Genomic DNA, 19,832 nt, shown 5'->3' on the forward strand with positions numbered 1-19,832 from the left:
TGTAATTATATTATATATCAGTGATGTCAGTAACAGGGGGCGGGGCTGTGACAACCTCTCACACATGATACACAGGCTGGTTGTCAGTAGTAATAGATGAATAGCTGTTACTGTATATAAGATGTGTGGATCTCATGTCTGATCACATGTAATTATATTATATATCAGTGATGTCAGTAACAGGGGGCGGGGCTGTGACAACCTCTCACACATGATATACAGGCTGGTTGTCAGTAGTAATAGATGAATAGCTGTTACTGTATATAAGATGTGTGGATGTCATGTCTGATCACAGTGTAATTATATTATATATCAGTGATGTCAGTAACAGGGGGCGGGGCTGTGACAACCTCTCACACATGATATACAGGCTGGTTGTCAGTAGTAATAGATGAATAGCTGTTACTGTATATAAGGTGTGTGGATCTCATGTCTGATCACAGTGTAATTATATTATATATCAGTGATGTCAGTAACGGGGCGGGGCTGTGACAACCTCTCACACATGATATACAGGCTAGTTATCAGCGGTTAATGTAGTATGAAATGTGTGAATCTCATGGACGTCTGATCACAATGTAGAATGGCTGCCAAGGTGACACCAGGTATGAACTGACAAACTATGGTGGGTTTATGGATTTCGGGTGGAGTTGTCCTTTAAATGCACTGTAGGCTGCCAGGGAAGATGAAGTTAATATTTATGCGCTGTTTTCCCCCACAGTCTGCGATCCTGTCCTGGGAGATAAATGGGACGGGGAAGGATCGATGGTATGAACCCCATAATTAGTAATGTGTACCCCTATGTGATTTTTCTCCATACCTACTTCTCTGAACCCTTTGCCCAATTTTTGCTGTGTTCAGGATGTCTCCTCCCACTGACCCCTCCTCTCTGCTGCCTGTGTCTATACCCTCACACTGACTCCTCCCCCCCTGTACTGCCTGTGTCTATACCCTCACACTGACTCCTCCCCCCTGTACTGCCTGTGTCTATACCCTCACACTGACTCCTCCCCCCTGTACTGCCTGTGTCTATACCCTCACACTGACTCCTCCCCCCCTGTACTGCCTGTGTCTATACCCTCACACTGACTCCTCCCCCCTGTACTGCCTGTGGCTATACCCTCACACTGACTCCTCCCCCCTGTACTGCCTGTGTCTATACCCTCACACTGACTCCTCCCCCCTGTACTGCCTGTGGCTATACCCTCACACTGACTCCTCCCCCCTGTACTGCCTGTGTCTATACCCTCACACTGACTCCTCCCCCCTGTACTGCCTGTGGCTATACCCTCACACTGACTCCTCCCCCCTGTACTGCCTGTGGCTATACCCTCACACTGACTCCTCCCCCCTGTACTGCCTATGTCTATACCCTCACACTGACTCCTCCCCCCCTGTACTGCCTGTGTCTATACCCTCACACTGACTCCTCCCCCCCTGTACTGCCTGTGTCTATACCCTCACACTGACTCGTCCCCTCTGTACTGCCTGTGTCTATACCCTCACACTGACTCCTCCCCCCTGTACTGCCTGTGTCTATACCCTCACACTGACTCCTCCCCCCTGTAATGCCTGTGTCTATACCCTCACACTGACTCCTCCCCCCTGTACTGCCTTGTCTATACCCTCACACTGACTCCTCCCCCTGTACTGCCTGTGTCTATACCCTCACACTGACTCCTCCCCCCTGTACTGCCTGTGTCTATACCCTCACACTGACTCCTCCCCCCTGTACTGCCTGTGTCTATACCCTCACACTGACTCCTCCCCCCTGTACTGCCTGTGTCTATACCCTCACACTGACTCCTCCCCCCTGTACTGCCTGTGTCTATACCCTCACACTGACTCCTCCCCCCTGTACTGCCTGTGTCTATACCCTCACACTGACTCCTCCCCCCTGTACTGCCTGTGTCTATACCCTCACACTGACTCCTCCCCCCTGTACTGCCTGTGGCTATACCCTCACACTGACTCCTCCCCCCTGTACTGCCTGTGTCTATACCCTCACACTGACTCCTCCCCCCTGTACTGCCTGTGGCTATACCCTCACACTGACTCCTCCCCCCTGTACTGCCTGTGTCTATACCCTCACACTGACTCCTCCCCCCTGTACTGCCTGTGGCTATACCCTCACACTGACTCCTCCCCCCTGTACTGCCTGTGTCTATACCCTCACACTGACTCCTCCGCCCTGTACTGCCTGTGTCTATACCCTCACACTGACTCCTCCCCCCTGTACTGCCTGTGTCTATACCCTCACACTGACTCCTCCCCCCTGTACTGCCTGTGGCTATACCCTCACACTGACTCCTCCCCCCTGTACTGCCTGTGTCTATACCCTCACACTGACTCCTCCCCCCTGTACTGCCTGTGGCTATACCCTCACACTGACTCCTCCCCCCTGTACTGCCTGTGTCTATACCCTCACACTGACTCCTCCGCCCTGTACTGCCTGTGTCTATACCCTCACACTGACTCCTCCCCCCTGTACTGCCTGTGTCTATACCCTCACACTGACTCCTCCCCCCTGTACTGCCTGTGTCTATACCCTCACACTGACTCCTCCCCCCTGTACTGCCTGTGTCTATACCCTCACACTGACTCCTCCCCCCCTGTACTGCCTGTGTCTATACCCTCACACTGACTCCTCCCCCCTGTACTGCCTGTGGCTATACCCTCACACTGACTCCTCCCCCCTGTACTGCCTGTGTCTATACCCTCACACTGACCCTTTTCCCTGGCACAATGTTTTTTATTTTCCATTCAGTATGTCCCAGAGGAGCTTCTTCCGGTCTATAAAGGTCTGGTTGTCCCTGTTGCTGATATCATCACGCCAAACCAATTTGAGGCAGAGTAAGTTAACATATATCTATACAAATTTGATACATTTATGAATATGCTGTATACTCACTCTGGGCCTCCTGTATATGGCCATATGATCTGTATTAACCCCTTAATGACCGGACCATTTTGCATGTTAACCCCTTCCCCCTGCTGGCATTCTGGGCCCTAATGTCCAAGCCATTTTTTAGATTTTTCCATTGTCACATTCGAAGAGCTGTAACTTTTTTATTTTTGCGTCGGCATAGCTGTATAAGGTCTTGTTTTTTGCGGGACGACTTGCAGTTTTTATTGGTACCATTTGAGAGTAGATGCGACTTTTTGATCACTTTCTATCACATTTTTTTTAAGTCAGGATTAACAGAAAACAGCAATTTTTCCATTGTTTTTTATTTTATTTTTTACGGCGTTCACAGTGCGGGTTAAATAATGTAACAGCTTTATAGTCGGGGTCGTTACGGACGCGGCGATACCAAATATGTGTAACTTTTTTGCTTTATTGTAGTTTTTTTTTAATAGTAAAGCAGTTTGTAAGGGGAAAAGCTGGGTTTTTCATTTTTTTTTTTCACTTTTTTTTTTTTATTAAAGGGGTTTTCCAATCCTTTTTTTTTTTTTTTAAATCAATGCAATGTTCCTCTATTAATATATCAGTGCGCTCTGACTAGCTTTTTCTTGATAATAAATGGTTTTAGTAACACGACTCCCTATTGTTTACCTTGAGAGGTTTGTTTTGCTCAGTAAGTTCATTCCTCTTCTCTTCCTGTGTTTCTCCTCCCTGCATGCACTGCTCTAGTCCCAGCATGCAATGTGCATGCAGCAGTGCACTTGCTCCGCCTACTACACCCAGCTCTACTAACTTCTGCAATCTCAGTCTTCATTTTGGTGCTCTCATTCTATTACTGATAGCACAAGCTGAAATCACTGGATATCTGCGTTTTTAACCTCTTAACGCCGAAGGGCGGATATATCAGTCCTCTGCAGCTGCAGGAGGAGGGATATATCCGTCCTGTGATGGTGCGGGTACTGTCACTGTACCCACGCGATCAGCGGCAGGAGCACGGCTGTTATACACAGCCTGGCTCCTGCTGCAACTGCCGGAATCGAAGCGTGCTCCGATTCCGGCAGTTTAACCCATTAAATGCCGCTGTCAATACATCTAATGTGTTTGACAGAGGGAGGGAGCTCCCTCTGTTTTATACTGACAGGCAATAATGCTTTGGTATATGAAGTATACCAAAGCATTATATATGCGATCGGCACATCGCATAGTGAAGTCCCCTGATGGGACTAAAAAAAAAATTGTCAATCCGTTAAATAAAGTTGGTGAAAAAACCAAAAAAAAAATTACAGTGAAAATCAAATAAAACTACTTTTTTTGCCCAAAAAGTGTTTTTTTTAAAGTAAAAGTGTCAAAACAAATCACACATGCACATATATGGTATCCCCGCGATCGTAACCACTTGAACAATAAAATTAACACATTAATTAAACCGCTGGATGAACGGCGTCCAAAAAAACAACGGCAAAATTCGCTCTTTTCTCCCATTCCCACCATAAAAAATTAAATAAAAATTAATGTAAGTCCTATGTACCCCAAATTAGTACTAATGAAAACTACACATTGTCCCGCAAAAATCAAGCCCACATACGGCCACATCGACGGAAAAATAAAAACGTTACGTCTCTTGGAACGCGGCGATGCAAAAACAAGTCATTTTTTTCTAAAAGGGTTTTTATTGTGCAAACGTAGAAAAAACATATAAAACCTTTACACATTTGGTATCCCCGTAATCGTGCCGAGCCATAGAATAAAGGTAACATGTTATTTACGCTGCATAGTAAACGGCGTAAATTTATAACGTGAAAATCAATGCTGGAATAGCTGCTTATTTTCAATTCTCTCCTAAAATAAAGTTAATAAAAGTTAATCAATATATTGTTTGCATCTAAAAATGGTGCAATTACAAAATACAACTCGTCCCGGAAAAAACAAGCCCTTATACGGCGATATAGACGGAATAAAAAAAAAGTTACGACTCTTGGAATGCGACCGTGAAAAACAAGAAATAATCCTTGGTCATTAACGTGCAAAATGGCCCGGTCATTAAGGGGTTAAACGGTTTGAAGAGGTCTTCTGGTACCAAAACAGTGGAAACCCCCAAAAGGTGCCCCCATTTTGGAAACTAGACCCCTTGAGGAATGCATTGTAGTTTTCTTGGGGTGCATGCGGCTTTTTGATCAGTTTTTATTCTATTTTTAGGTGACGTGGTGACTAAAAAACAGCAATTCTACTATTGTTTTTTTATTCTATTATTTTTTTTGTTACAGCGTCACCGTGCGCTATAAATGACATATTCACTTTATTCTGCGGCGATACGATTAGGGCTCATTTACACGAGCGTGTTATACATCCGTGCAACGCGCGTCGCAGGGACCTATGTTAGTCTATGGGGCCGTGCAGCCAGGTGGGCGTGATTTTCACGCAGCGTATGTCCGCTGCGTGAAACGCACGACGTCCTATATTTGTGCGCTGTTCGCACATCACGCACCCATTGAAGTCAATGGGTGCGTGAAAACCACGCATGTCGCACGGAAGCAATTCCGTGGGACGCGCGTGATTCGCGCAACAGCACTGTAAAGGATGGATGAAAACAGGAAAGCACCACGTTCTTTTCTGTTTACAAACATCCAAACGGAGTGTCATAATGATGGCGGCTGCGCGAAAACCAGGCAGCCGCGCATCATAAAGGGCTGACACACGGAGCTGTTAATTGCCTTTTGCGCACGCAAAACGCCGCGCTTTTTGCTTGCACAAAATGCACACGCTCGTGTAAACTCGGCCTTACGGTGACACCAGATGTTTATAGTTCTTTTGTCTTATGGCGTTTGCAGAATAAAATACGTTTTGTAAACAATCATTCACTTTTTGTGTTACTTTATTCTAAGAGCCAGAACTTTTTTATTTTTCAATCAATAAAGCCGTGCGAGGACTTATTTTTTGCGTAACGAACTGTAGTTTCGATCGGGACCATTTTTCGGTACATGCGACTTTTTGATCTATTTTTAATAAATTTTTTGGGAGGTGAAGTGACCAAAGAATTGTGATTGTGGTTCGGTTTATTATTATTTTATTTTACGGCGTTCACCGTGCGGGATAAATAACGGAATAATTTTGTAGTTCAGGACGTTACGGACGCGGCGATACCAATTATGTATAGTTTATTTATTTATATATTTTTATTAATAAAAAAGGACTGATAAGGGAAAAAAAGGGGATTTTTTTTAACTTTTATTTTCTTATTTTTACACACCTTTTTTTTTTACTTTATTACTTTGTCCCACTTGGGGACATGAGGGCAGGAGGCCCTGATCGCTATTCTAATACAATGCACTACATGCGTAGTGCAGTGTATTAGAACTGTCAGCTATTCACTGACAGCAAGCATAGTGGGTCCTGACTTTGTCAGGACCCATTAGGCTTCCGTCGATGGCATAGCCGGACGCCATTGTTTGGTGTCCGGTTGCCATAGTAACCATCGCCGGCCGCTATCGTGTAGCAGGCCGGCGATGGTAACTTAACCCCTAAAAAGCCGCGATCTCTATTGAACGCGGCTTTTAAGTGGTTAGACAGCGGGGACACAGCGATCGGTCCCCGCTGTAGGAGCTGCGGCAGCTGCTGAACGAGACAGCAGCTGTCACAGCTCCTGCACCTGTCGGGAAGACGGCCGAAACGGCCGTTATTCCCGCAACTTCGTGTTCCGTCGGTAATTTATAAGGGGTTATAATTTCACAGAGCATGCGCGGTGGAGTGTGTTAACCACGCATGCTCTGAGATAAAGAAGCACGTGGTACGGTTACGTCATTTGTGACGTAACCGTACAGTGTGAAAGCCGGAAACCGGAAGCAAGGCAGAAGACTAAATGGACGGGTCTGCACAGGAAGTGCAGATTTTGCTTCACTAAGGGGGCGGTGACGGAGGAGGATATACGACGCTACAGCCATCTGATGAAACGTAAGTACATTGTAAAGTTATATCATTCTCATTGTTTTATTTAAATAAATGTAATTTTTTAGTTCCGGAATACCCCTTTAACTTTATTAAACTTTTTTTACTTTTTTACTAGTCCCACTAGGGACTTCACTATCCTCCGATCGCTATTATAATACACTGCAATACTTTTGTATTGCAGTGTATTACTGCCTGTCCGTTTAAAACGGACAGGCATCTGCTAGGTCATGCCTCCGGCATGATCTAGCAGGCATTCGCTGCAGGCAGACCTGGGGGTCTTTATTAGACCCCCGGCTGCCATAGAAGACACAGACACTCAACGATTTTATCGCCGGGTGTCAGTGAGATGAGAGGGAGCTCCCTCCCTCTCTCCAAAACCATTCAGATGTGGCGCTCGCTATTGTGCACCGCATCTGAGGGGTTAAACAGGTGAGATCGATACTAATATCGATCTCACCCGGCAGAGCAGGGACGCCCCCAGCCCTCAGCTGCTTCTGGCAGCTGAGAGCAGGGAGATTTCACGGCTCCCTGCTCTGTTTACTTTATTCTACAGCAGCGACGTAGTTTGGCGGCGCTCTAGAATAAAGCCCACTAATGACCGCCGTAAAAAGACGTATCGGCGGTCATTAAGGGGTTAATGACCAAGGATTATTTTTTGTTTTTTCACGGTCGCATTCCAAGAGTCGTAACTCTTTTTTTATTCCGTCTATATCGCCGTATAAGGGCTTGTTTTTTGCGGGACGAGTTGTATTTTGTAATTGTACCATTTTTAGATGCTTATAACATATTGATTAACTTTTATTAACTTTATTTTAGGAGAGAATTGAAAATAAGCAGCTATTCCAGCATTGATTTTCACGTTATAAATTTACGCCGTTTACTATGCAGCGTAAATAACATGTTACCTTTATTCTATGGGTCGGCACGATTACGGGGATACCAAATGTGTAAAGGTTTTATATGTTTTTTCTACGTTTGCACAATAAAAAGCCTTTTAGAAATAAATTGCTTGTTTTTGCATCGCCGCGTTCCAAGAGCCGTAACGTTTTTATTTTTCCGTCGATGTGGCCGTACGTGGGATTGATTTTTGCGGGACAATGTGTAGTTTTCATTAGTACTATTTTGGGGTACATAGGACTTATAGATGAACTTTTATTTTATTTTTTATGGGGGGAATGGGAGAAAAGAGAGAATTTTGACGTTGTTTTTTGCGTTTTCTTTGGACGCCGTTCATCCGGCAGTTTAATTAATATGTTCATTTTATTGGTCAAATTGTTACGATCGCGGGGATACCATATATGTGTATGTGTGATTTGTTTTGACCGTTTTACTAAATAAAACCACTTTTTGGGCCAAAAAAGTAGTTTTATTTGACTTTGTAATTATTTTTAATTTTTTTTCACAAACTTTATTTAACTGTTTTACATTTTTTTTTTAGTCCCACCAGGGACTTCACTATGCGATGTGCCGATCGCATATATAATGCTTTGGTATACTTAGTACAGTGTAAAACTGACAGGCAATCTATTAGGCCTCCGGCATGGCCTAACAGGCAGATGCTGAAGACAGACCTGGGGGTCTTTGTTAGACCCCCGGCTGTCATGGAAACCCGACAGTGACCCGCGATTTGTTTGCGGGGGCGCCGATCGTGTGACAGAGGGAGCTCCCCCCTCTGTCAAACACATTAAATGCCGCTGTCACTATTGACCGCAGCATTTAATGGGTTAAACTGCCGGAATCGGCGCGCGCTTCGATTCCGGCAGTTGCAGCTGGAGCCAGGCTGTGTATAACAGCCGTGCTCCTGCCGCTGATCGCGTGGGTACAGTGACAGTACCCGCACCATCACAGGACGGATATATCCGTCCTCCTGCGCAAACTAGCAACTGCAGATGGATATATCCGGCATTCGGCGTTAAGGAGTTAAGTTTCTTTGGTCAGAACATTTATTGATGTTGTCCTGGTAGCCGTGGCCCATGTCATATAAGAATGACTCCACTCCTCCATCCTAATAATAAACCTTCCATGTCCTCTTAAAGGAGCCTGCTATCAAGCTGCAGTTTGCTCCAGAGCTGCTCTTCCTGTAATTTGAGGTTACAACCATGGTAAGCCCTTTTGGAGCCTATGGAGAGCATGCTCTGTAACATGTGCTGGGAGGAGGTGAGCTGTCCCTGTCATCTATTGACTTCTGAGAGAGTGTAGTGAGCATGCTCTGTAACATGTGCTGGGAGGAGGTGAGCTGTCCCTGTCATCTATTGACTTCTGAGAGAGTGTAGTGAGCATGCTCTGTAACATGTGCTGGGAGGAGGTGAGCTGTCCCTGTCATCTATTGACTTCTGAGAGAGTGTAGTGAGCATGCTCTGTAACATGTGCTGGGAGGAGGTGAGCTGTCCCTGTCATCTATTGACTTCTGAGAGGGTGTAGTGAGCATGCTCTGTAACATGTGCTGGGAGGAGGTGAGCTGTCCCTGTCCTCTATTGACTTCTGAGAGAGTGTAGTGAGCATGCTCTGTAACATGTGCTGGGAGGAGGTGAGCTGTCCCTGTCATCTATTGACTTCTGAGAGAGTGTAGTGAGCATGCTCTGTAACATGTGCTGGGAGGAGGTGAGCTGTCCCTGTCATCTATTGACTTCTGAGAGAGTGTAGTGAGCATGCTCTGTAACATGTGCTGGGAGGAGGTGAGCTGTCCCTGTCATCTATTGACTTCTGAGAGAGTGTAGTGAGCATGCTCTGTAACATGTGCTGGGAGGAGGTGAGCTGTCCCTGTCATCTATTGTCAGTGGTGTGTCCCCGTGTTATCTGCCTCCATGTGTATAATATAGGTGCTCCCTTTTATAGTAACTTCGCCCACTTATAATAAGATGATTGGTGAGATGTGATCAATATAGAGCAGGAAGGGTCAGTCTATTGTGAGCTCAGTGGCCAGAGGGAAAACTGCACTATTTCAGTAATGTAGATAATGACATGGAAAATGTAAATAAATATATAAATACATACACTGTTCTGCCATCATAACAAAACCACTGGCAGGTGACGTGAATAAAGGGGGTTTTACACGGGGTGATTATCGGGCAGATAATTATTCATAGAACGCTCGTTACTGATAATTGTCCTGTGTAAACAGATCAGCGATCAGCAGATGAACGAGCAAACTGGATAATCTGCCGGTCGTATCGTTTAAAAAAAGTGAAATATTCTGGTTGTCGGCAGCTCATCTTGGTGTGTAAACCGGGAGACGCGCTGCCGTCATGATAATAATGTGTGGGGACGAGCGATCGGAGTAACGACCGCTCCTCCCCATCCATAGCTCCGAGTGACAGGAGCAAGCGAGCGCCGATCAACGATCTGTCTCATTGATCAGTATTCGCTCCACCGTCCACCAAGATGGGCCGGTGTTACAGGGCCTTCACACTGATCTGGTTACAATGGGGCCTTATGGTGGAGAATATTAGGGGATATGATAGGGGGGGGGGGATATGTCCGTTCTTGGACGAGTGTAAGGATCTGAAAGACTGTGACAAGGGACAAATTGTGATGTGTAGACGACTGGGTCAAAGTATCTCCAGAACGGCCGGTCTTGTGGGGGGCTCCCGGTCTTGTGGGGGGCTCCCGGTCTTGTGGGGGGCTCCCGGTCTTGTGGGGGGCTCCCGGTCTTGTAGGGGGCTCCCGGTCTTGTGGGGTGTTCTAGGTTGCAGTGGTTAGCACCCACCAAAAGTGCTCCAAGGAGGAACCACTGGTGACCAGCGACTGGGTCATGGGAGCACAAGGCTCCTTGATGTGCGGGGGAGGGGAGGCTAGCTCGCCTGGTCCGATCCCACAGAAGATCTACTGCTGACTTTGATAGAAAGGTGTCAGAACACGCAGAGCATCGCAGCTCGCTGTATATGTAGCTGCAGACCGGTCAGAGCGCCCACGCCGACCCCTGTCCACCACCGAAAGCCCCTACAATAGTCACGTGATCATTACCTGTGGAAGAGGTGGAACCAGGATGCATTATGGGAAGGCGACGAGCCGGCGGGGGCAGGGTGATGATCTGGACAATGTTCTGCTGGGAAACCTTGTGTCCTGACATTCATGTGGGTGTGACACGTACATGTAAAGATGAACCACTAGGTCGTATTTTGATGATCCTTTCCTTTTGAATGTCTGTAATTGCGCCATCTAGTGGTGATATGTGGTATGGCTGCAGTGTCCTCTACAGTATATACACCACCTGCACAGTGGCCTATATCTGTTTGACCTGACGGAGCCGTGTTGTGGTATCAGTTTTCTGCTTCTGACAATTATTGTTCCGCACGTTCTCTAATAAAAGTTGCGTTTTAAATACATCAGAAAATAACTGTTGAAATCCGTTTTTTATTATGGTCTTAGTGTGAAGCCCACAGGCGTAAGATGCGACAAATATATTAGGAGGCACGCGCACCTCTTTTTTTGTGCTGTCCGTGCGGCATAAATTATAGTAAATTTGTCGGGCCACGGATGGCTTGGACCATTCTAGGCCCCGCCCACTTTTTAAAGTGATGAGTGGTGGAAAACGGCAAAAAGTCGTTCACAAATTATCGCGCAAATACGGCATGCACCATCAGCTGCTTTTTAAAGCCAGAAAGCTGGCGTAACCCCCTTATAAAGTCCCTCGATTTTTACATTTTTGTTTTTATTTTTCCATATCCCTTTCTATAGTAAAACTCCTGCAGTCTTCACACTGACCTCGTCATACACTGACACTTCCTGTTCTGTTGAGATCACTTCTCATTATTATAGATAACACCTCTATTATACAACTGGAGACCGAGGACACAGAATCACACCACTGGATAACAGACCGCTCACCTGCTCCCCTTTGTTGCACTGTGACCTCTGCGTATGTCACAGAGCATGCTCACTACACCCTCCAATAGAAGTCAAAAAGAGATGGGGACAGTTCCCCTTATCCCTCCCTGCACATCACAGAGCATGTCCACAAAAGTCTCCCATAGGGGTCAGTTGATGTTGTGGATCACTCCTCCCCCCCCCCTCCCTGCACGTCACAGAGCATGCCCACAAATATCTCCCATAGAGGTTAATAGGTTGTTTTCTGACTGAGGTTTCCGAAATCTATGCAAATCTCTGCTGTTCAGAGCTCAGGCAAAATGTCCATAATCATGTAACAAAAAAACATCCAGATTTAGAAGAAAAAGACTATAATGTGGTGATGGTAGAGGTGTAATCATGAATGTCCCGCTGAGGCCTCTCCGTGGACAATCAGTAGCCACAAGTGATTGATGTGGAGTTGGGGTGTAAGAAGTCGTCGCTTTGCCCTCCTTTCCTGGGGGATTAGGTGTCTCCAGGCCTGTGTGGGTCCCTGTTCTTGCTGATGGAGTGACACCGGTTGTAGCAGACATAGAATTACTTTATGATGGAGAGAGGAATAATGAGCGTGTCCTGCTGCTAACGTCGTCCTCTCACTCTGCTCCTCAGGTTGTTGACGGGACGTAAGATCCACACTCAGCAGGAGGCCGTACAGGTGAGCAGAACCCCCCCCCCCCTCCAGGCTCCTCCTCGTGTCTATGTCCTTCCTCCGCTCGGTTATGACTGATTCACACGTTTCACGTCTCTCAGGTGATGGACATGTTACATTCTCTGGGACCAAACACTGTGGTCATCACCAGTTCAGATCTTCCGGCATCACGAGGCTCAGATTATCTCATTACACTGGGGAGCCAGAGACGAGGTAAAGGACCCGGGGAGACACCACAGAGCACTAGCTGTGGGATTACTGAGCACTCACCCAGTGCTGTCCATCAGGGGCCCCCCAGTCCATCAGGGGCCCCCCCAGTCCACCGGTGACACCCCACGGCCTAATATAAAGTGGGTCACTGACCTGTTAGAAGATAAGGGCAGGGCTTTTTGTTGTCTTATTTACCCCCCTGCTTGTTCTATCGCTCCTGCAGTGGGGGAGGACGGGCGGATGCAGACGCTGCGGATCTGCTTTGAGTTACCCCGAGTTGACGCAGTATTTGTGGGCACTGGAGATCTCTTTGCGGCTATGCTCCTGGCTTGGACTCACCTTCACCCCAACAACTTTAAGGTAAGCTCTGCAATAGTTATGAAGTCCGTGACTGGGTGACCACATTGCGCAGAGACGATCAGAGCTCGATCCATGTATTGTCCTGTAGATTATAAGAATATTAGTGGTCACCAAAGAGTCACGTGACCATATGACAGTCGCAGAATTCTGAGGTGATGTAATAATTTATAGTGGGGGGCACGTTATTCCTTACGATACACAACTGAGCTGCTAAAGATCGTGACGCTGCAGCGGCTTATGGAGGTTCTGCAGCAGCTGAAAGCACAGTCTAGTTCCTGCAGAAGCTCTTTGTGAAGAGGAAGGAAGTCCGGTCAGTCTGCCCCTTCAAAAAAGAAAAGGTTCTGCAGCAGCTGAGGATATGCCGTTTAATGTGAAGCATTTTCTGACCTTTTTTTTCCCAAAATTCTCTTTATTACATTGTGAGACACTGAATTCCGCTCCACCTGACATATTTCTGTGATTGCAGCTGGCGTGTGAGAAGACGGCTTCCGCCATGCAGCTTGTACTGCAGAGAACCATCACCAGTGCACGCAGTAAGTTCCCGGCAGAGGTGGTGGTAGAGACGTCTGTGTGTGCAGTGGTTGTCGCCTCCGCTGGGAATATGGCGGATGGGGCAATGACGGGGGGGGGGGGGACTCAATTATTATAGCGTGACTGTCTTTGACTGTTGTCTCTTTTCAGCTCTGGCTGGACCTGGGGTGAGACCGTCGTATGCTCAGCTGGAACTCCGGATGGTGCAGAGCAGAAAGGACATAGAGAACCCAGAGCTGATCATTCGGGGCACTGTGTTATAAAGCATGGTTACCAAGAAACCTCCGGACCAATGTAGAGATTCCAGACGACCCTGGACCCCAGCATAGAGAGGGCAGCCCCTGGATCCAGAGGAGCTCAACCTAAAGCAGGAAGAGGTGACCTCCAGGCTCTCCGTGGCCCTCTCCAGGCTCTCCGTGGCCCTCTCCAGGTTCATGGGGCCATCTTTCCTGCGTGCCATCCACTCAACCAGCAAGAAGCCACAGTCCATCCTGACAATTCTGCGCCCTCCCGCAGGGTCTCCTGCTTTCTTCGTGATCCTCGGTCACCTCCTGGGGCAGCTGCGTTCTGGGGGGGTTTGTGGATGATCAGGGTCTAATCTGTGTTTCTGATGCGGGATGTTTTTCTTCTCTAGGAACATGTTGGTTTGTGGTTTTAACTGCACATAGATAATAAAATGATGACGACTACTGAGCGCAGACACTTCTATGGCTGAACCTCTGTGAGGCGCTATAGCTGAGGCTGCAGTGATGCTGGACTGGTGCCCTCCACGCTGCGTCCGTCTGTGTTGTGGTCTCTGTTCATCTGGTTTGTGTCTGTCTTGTAGCAGATGGTGGATCCGCTCTGAGCTCCGTGCTGGTTGTAACTCTGAATGGGAGAAGCAGCCGCTAAGACTTCACATCTGTCTGCCTCATCGCTTGTAACCTACAGGTGCCATCACTCCCGTCCTCGTCTTCTACACGCTGACCTTTCTGTGCCGCTCTTCTCCAGCGCTGTCCATCGCTCCGGTGCTCGGGGCCTGTTCTTCACCTTCTCCCCCGTGGCCTAGTGACTGTCACTTCTGCCTCCTAGTGATTGATCGGTGTCCTGTCCCCCCTGTCAGTGTCACCCCATCGATGCACCGCCCTTTGACCAGTGCTGTGCTTCATGTAAACCTCCTGCCAACAAGAGCGCCCCTTCCTCCCGAGTGACATGGTCGCCTCTCCACCACCGCCATCCAGTGTCGCAGCCACCACCGTATAGCCCAAAGTTTATCACCATCCGTCCATAGCTGTGCACCCCTTTCCAGTATACTGCCCCCTGCCTGTTCTCCAAGTACATGACATCAATGTCTGATTCTTCATCTTCTGGATTGGTTTTGATGTGCCTTTAAAATAACTTTTTCAGCTGCCCCTGCTCCTCTGTTCTTCTCACGACCTCTAGGAGCGAAATCTAGAGAAAACAAAAGTCTGTATCATGTACGTAATCGTGTGTACAACGTGGCCGACTTGTATCAATAAACGGACACACACGGTTATGGCTGGCTGGATATTATTATGCCCCCCCCCAGAAATAACACACACCTATATATACACACACACACACACCTATATACACACACATAGATACGTACTCTTAATCTGTCACATAACTGGAATCATAATCTGGAATATGAAGGAGGCCGGACTCGGTCCCTTCGGCTTTAGTGATAGCTGTTGTGTTTTGTTGTTCTTCATGACGTAGATCTTCTGTACTTGTCTTTGCACAACATTTGGTAGTCCGGCACGTGTCGGATCCTGGTATTCCAGCACATTATATAAACTCTTCTCTTACGGTGCGTGACCTCTGCCTGGGATTACATGCACACGTGGTGAATTTACCTCCAAAATCTTCTGTTCTTTTAGGCTGAAGGTCGCACAACCTTGAGATTATATTCTCCTTCTGCCCTGGATACAGAAGCCATAATAATCTACTGGTAATAAACACTGGTGACCTGGATAACTCCTCCACCGGCCGCAGTCATTGCGGAATAAAGAGCCGGAGCTTCTTCCAGCATAAACATTGATTGCCGGGGACCCGCGCGCTGCCTCCAGACTACAATAGCAAATGATTGAAGTATACTTCCACTTCTCTTACATCCTGACAGCAGCGCCGGGCCGAGACATAGGAAGCTTAGGAGGGTGTAAATTGTCCCGAATATAAACGGCTCCATAAAGGACGGCTGACTAGAGGAAATGACGGCCCGTTTGGTTTGGTTGGAGAAAGGAGAAGAAAAAAAAAGCTCTTTAATTCTCCCCCTAGTTTAGATGAAGATCGAGCCAAAACACCTCCCATGGTTCCCAGGCCATGGCAAAAATGTGATATTTGCCGAGATCTATCGATTCGGCCTTCACAAGTATAAAACTTCAGCCATTTTTCATTGGTTAAGAGAAGGATCTGTCTGAGACATCCAAAATTCAGCTAATAACGACCTGGCTACAAATAGAAAACCTCAGATAGTTATACATGATCTATCCGTAGGATCAGCGATGAAACATCCTCCAGAAGACCTGATCTGAGGTCTAGAGGAACCCTGAAAGCAAAAATATCAAGAACTGCCCTCCAGAACCTGGAAAGCTTGGGGCAAGGCCAAGTCACATGATACTGATCCACGTCTGGCCGCGTGTATCGCGGACAAGCGGGACTCTCTTACTTTTTTATATTAAAAGTTCCTGAGTAACACAGTCTAGGGACATTCAGACATGCCCGCCTTTTCCCACGTAGAATTTTTGGCATGCGTTAAATGAAGAATTCGGAATTGATCTTCATCTGCAAGATTAAACTCATTATGGAACCTAAAGAACTCTTTCAAATTCTCCTTGTGGGCTACCTGTGAGCGGAAAAACACCCCTTTCAAAACCCAAAATGAAGGGTCTTGTATCAGTTTAATGATGTCCAGTTTGTAACGCTTGAATAAGAGGGAGAATACGGACAGATTATCTCTAGAGAAACTATCGCCAGTCCTGCCCGAGATGCTGCCGTGCTTAGAGTCGAATGTGCTTTGAAGGGAAAAGGTGGTTGTAGAGCGTGCGAGTGATCGCAAAGGAGAATGACGAAGCCCCTAGTTAATGTGGCATTTCTAGCACCGATCCAGAGTAAAAAGAGTCAGCGCAGCGTCTAGCAGGACATTCCCGGCACTTTGTGCCTCCCTCTACTGACAGCTTTATGGAGATGCTGAGTTCATTTTCCAGCAGGACTCGGCACCTGCCCACCCTGCCAAAAGTACCAACACCTGGTGTAATATCCACAGGATCACTGCGCCTGATTGGCCAGCAAACTCGACCGACCTAAACCCCATAGAGAATCTATAGGGAGGAAGATGAGAGACCCCAGACCCAACAATGCAGACTGTAGCATCCATGGCCGCGGACCGTCGGGTTTACTCACCCCCCGACGCCCGCAGCCATGGATCTGTGAGCGGTGACTCGCATCTTCTTTCCAGGAGACGCCAGCACTCACTTCCGCTCCGGTCCGCTGTGTCCTGTAGGGTTCACGCGCACGCTCTTCCCTGGTCTTAAAGGGCCAGTGTGCGCGCATGTGGAAATCATCATCATCAACTGCCCATGATTTCCTGGACTATATGAAGGGCCCTGCCCTTCTGATGCTTGTGACCCTAGTGTTTTCCCGTTCCTGTTGTTACCCGTGCCCTGTTACCTGTATCCCGTGCTGTGTTCTTGTTCCTGAGCCTATTAGTATTGGAGTCGTGTCCTACTGCACCTGCTGTCGTTTGTCACGTCCAGTGTCGTCTGCCACGTCCAGTGTCGTCTGCCACGTCCAGTGTTCTCTGCCACGTCTGGCGCAACCTGCTGCACCTACCTCCATCCGGGCTGAAGCCTCAGCCACTGTCGACTATTTCAGGTACCCGAGTGTTACGAACTGCTAGAGACTCTTGTATAGACTGTGACTAGGCCAGCTGCCTCTCTGCTATGGCGGAGCGACCTAGTGGGTCCACATACCCTGTGATTGTGACACAGACAAGCTGAAGGCCGCTATCCTAAAACCTGGGCTTCCATAACACCTCAGCAGTGCCACAGGCTGATCGCCTCCATGCCACACCGCATTGATAACTCCTCAGCAGTGCCACAGGCTGATCTCCATGCCACGCTGCATTGATAACATCTCAGCAGTGCCACAGGATGATCGCCCCCATGCCACGCCGCATTGATAACTCCTCAGCAGTGCCACAGGCTGATGACCCCCATGCCACACAGTATTGATAACACCTCAGCAGTGCCACAGGCTGATCGCCTCCATGCCACGCCGCATTGATAACTCCTCAGCAGTGCCACAGGATGATCGCCTCCATGCCACACCGCATTGATAACTCCTCAGCAGTGCCACAGGATGATCTCCATGCCACGCCGCATTGATAACATCTCAGCAGTGCCACAGGATGATCTCCATGCCACGCCGCATTGATAACATCTCAGCAGTGCCACAGGATGATCGCCCCCATGCCACGCCGCATTGATAACTCCTCAGCAGTGCCACAGGCTGATGACCCCCATGCCACACAGTATTGATAACACCTCAGCAGTGCCACAGGCTGATCGCCTCCATGCCACGCCGCATTGATAACTCCTCAGCAGTGCCACAGGATGATCGCCTCCATGCCACACCGCATTGATAACACCTCAGCAGTGCCACAGGATGATCTCCATGCCACGCCGCATTGATAACATCTCAGCAGTGCCACAGGATGATCTCCATGCCACGCCGCATTGATAACATCTCAGCAGTGCCACAGGATGATCTCCATGCCACGCCGCATTGATAACATCTCAGCAGTGCCACAGGCTGATCACCTCCATGCCACACTGCATTGATAATACCTCAGCAGTGCCACAGGATGATCTCCTCCATGCCACGCCAAAAGGCTGTTTGGACACACGGCAGGGCTTAGAAGGGAAAGAGCGCCATTTGGCTTTTGGAGAACACCTTTAGCAGGAATGGTTTGCGGAGACCACGTCTCATTTGCAAAGCCCCTAAGGGACCAAAACAGTGAAAACACCAAAAAAGTGACTCCATTTAGGAAACTACACCCCTTGAAGAATCCATCTAGGGGTGTAGTGAGCATTTTGAACCCACAGGGGTTTCATAGATTTTATTAGAATTGGGCAGTGAAGATAAAAAAAATCCTTTTTTTCCAATAAGACGTAGCTTTAGCTCAAAATTTTTCATTTTCTCAACAAATAAAGGAATAAAAGAACCCAACATTTGTAAAGCAACTTCTCTGGAGAACGGCAATACCCCACTTATGGTCATAAACTGCTGTTTGGGCACACGGCAAGGATCAGAAGAGAAGGAGCGCCATTTGGCTTTTGGAGCACAGATTTTGCTGGATTGGTTTCTTGACACCATGTCACTTTTGCAAAGCTCCTAAGGTACCAGTACAGTGGAAACTCCCCAAAAGTGACTCGATTCACAAAACTACACCCCTTGAGGAATTCTTCTAGGGGTGTAGTGAGCATTTTGACGCCACAGGTGTTTCATAGATTTTATTAGAATTGGGCAGTGAAAAGAAAAAAAATCCCTTTTCTTCAATAAGACGTAGTTTTAGCTGAAAATGTTTCATTTTCTCAACAAATAAATGAAAAAAAGCCCCACAACACTTGTAAAGCAACTTCTCCTGTGTACGGCAATACCACATATGTGGTCATAAACTGCTGTTTGGGCACAGAGTAGGGCTTAGAAGGGAAGGAGCGCCATTTGGCTTTTGGAGTACAGATTTTGCTGGATTGGTTTCTGGGCGCTATGTCGCATTTGCAGAGTCCCTGTAATTAAGAGAAATGTGGATCCAAAAATTAGGTATGTCACCACCTATCATGACAGATGGGGGCAGATGAGGAAATGCCTGTCCAAACATTGGCCAATATTACAGACCGATACGATTTTATCAGAGATTCTACCCATAAAACCTGCGGTAGCATCGAGACGGGCAAGGAATCTTCGCGACACACTTGTCCATAGCTACCATCAACCTCAAGGTGTTAAACCAATTTCTGGAGCATCAAAAACCAAAATGGGGCTGTCGTCCATGTGGACGATGTATAGCCTGTCCAAATGTGGTTAACAGTGATGATTTTGTGGACTCTACTGGCCAAATGACATACAAAATCACTTGGCCAATTAACTGTAACACTAAGGGAGTGATCTACTACGCATGGTGTCCCTGTCGAAAGATTTATATTGGTCTCACTACAAGAGAGCTTAAAATCAGAGCAAGGGAACATGTGAATAGTATTGAGGCAGCAAGGGGCACGGCCCCGGAAAACATAGTCATTGAAAACTCTTCCAAGACATTTCCTCATGTATCATGGATGTGAATCCAAAGACCTTAAAGTTAAAGGTATAGACCATGTAAAGATT

At 47.4% G+C, this 19,832-nt stretch overlaps 1 protein-coding gene across 1 annotated transcript in view; it reads left to right on the forward strand.

The window, feature by feature from the left end:
* Positions 1 to 13,749, forward strand: part of PDXK (pyridoxal kinase) — a 25,175-nt gene extending 11,426 nt beyond the window's left edge. Inside the window, exons 5-11 of the mRNA XM_075851035.1 lie at positions 722 to 768; positions 2,768 to 2,853; positions 12,305 to 12,350; positions 12,446 to 12,557; positions 12,778 to 12,914; positions 13,381 to 13,447; positions 13,596 to 13,749. Of these exons, the coding sequence (XP_075707150.1) occupies positions 722 to 768; positions 2,768 to 2,853; positions 12,305 to 12,350; positions 12,446 to 12,557; positions 12,778 to 12,914; positions 13,381 to 13,447; positions 13,596 to 13,708 (608 nt within the window). The 3' untranslated portion in view covers positions 13,709 to 13,749. The remainder of the gene's footprint in view (positions 1 to 721; positions 769 to 2,767; positions 2,854 to 12,304; positions 12,351 to 12,445; positions 12,558 to 12,777; positions 12,915 to 13,380; positions 13,448 to 13,595) is intronic.
* The last annotated feature ends 6,083 nt before the right edge of the window (positions 13,750 to 19,832 follow it).

This window comes from Rhinoderma darwinii, chromosome 2 (genome assembly GCF_050947455.1).
Source record: "Rhinoderma darwinii isolate aRhiDar2 chromosome 2, aRhiDar2.hap1, whole genome shotgun sequence".
Classification (NCBI taxonomy): domain Eukaryota; kingdom Metazoa; phylum Chordata; class Amphibia; order Anura; family Rhinodermatidae; genus Rhinoderma; species Rhinoderma darwinii.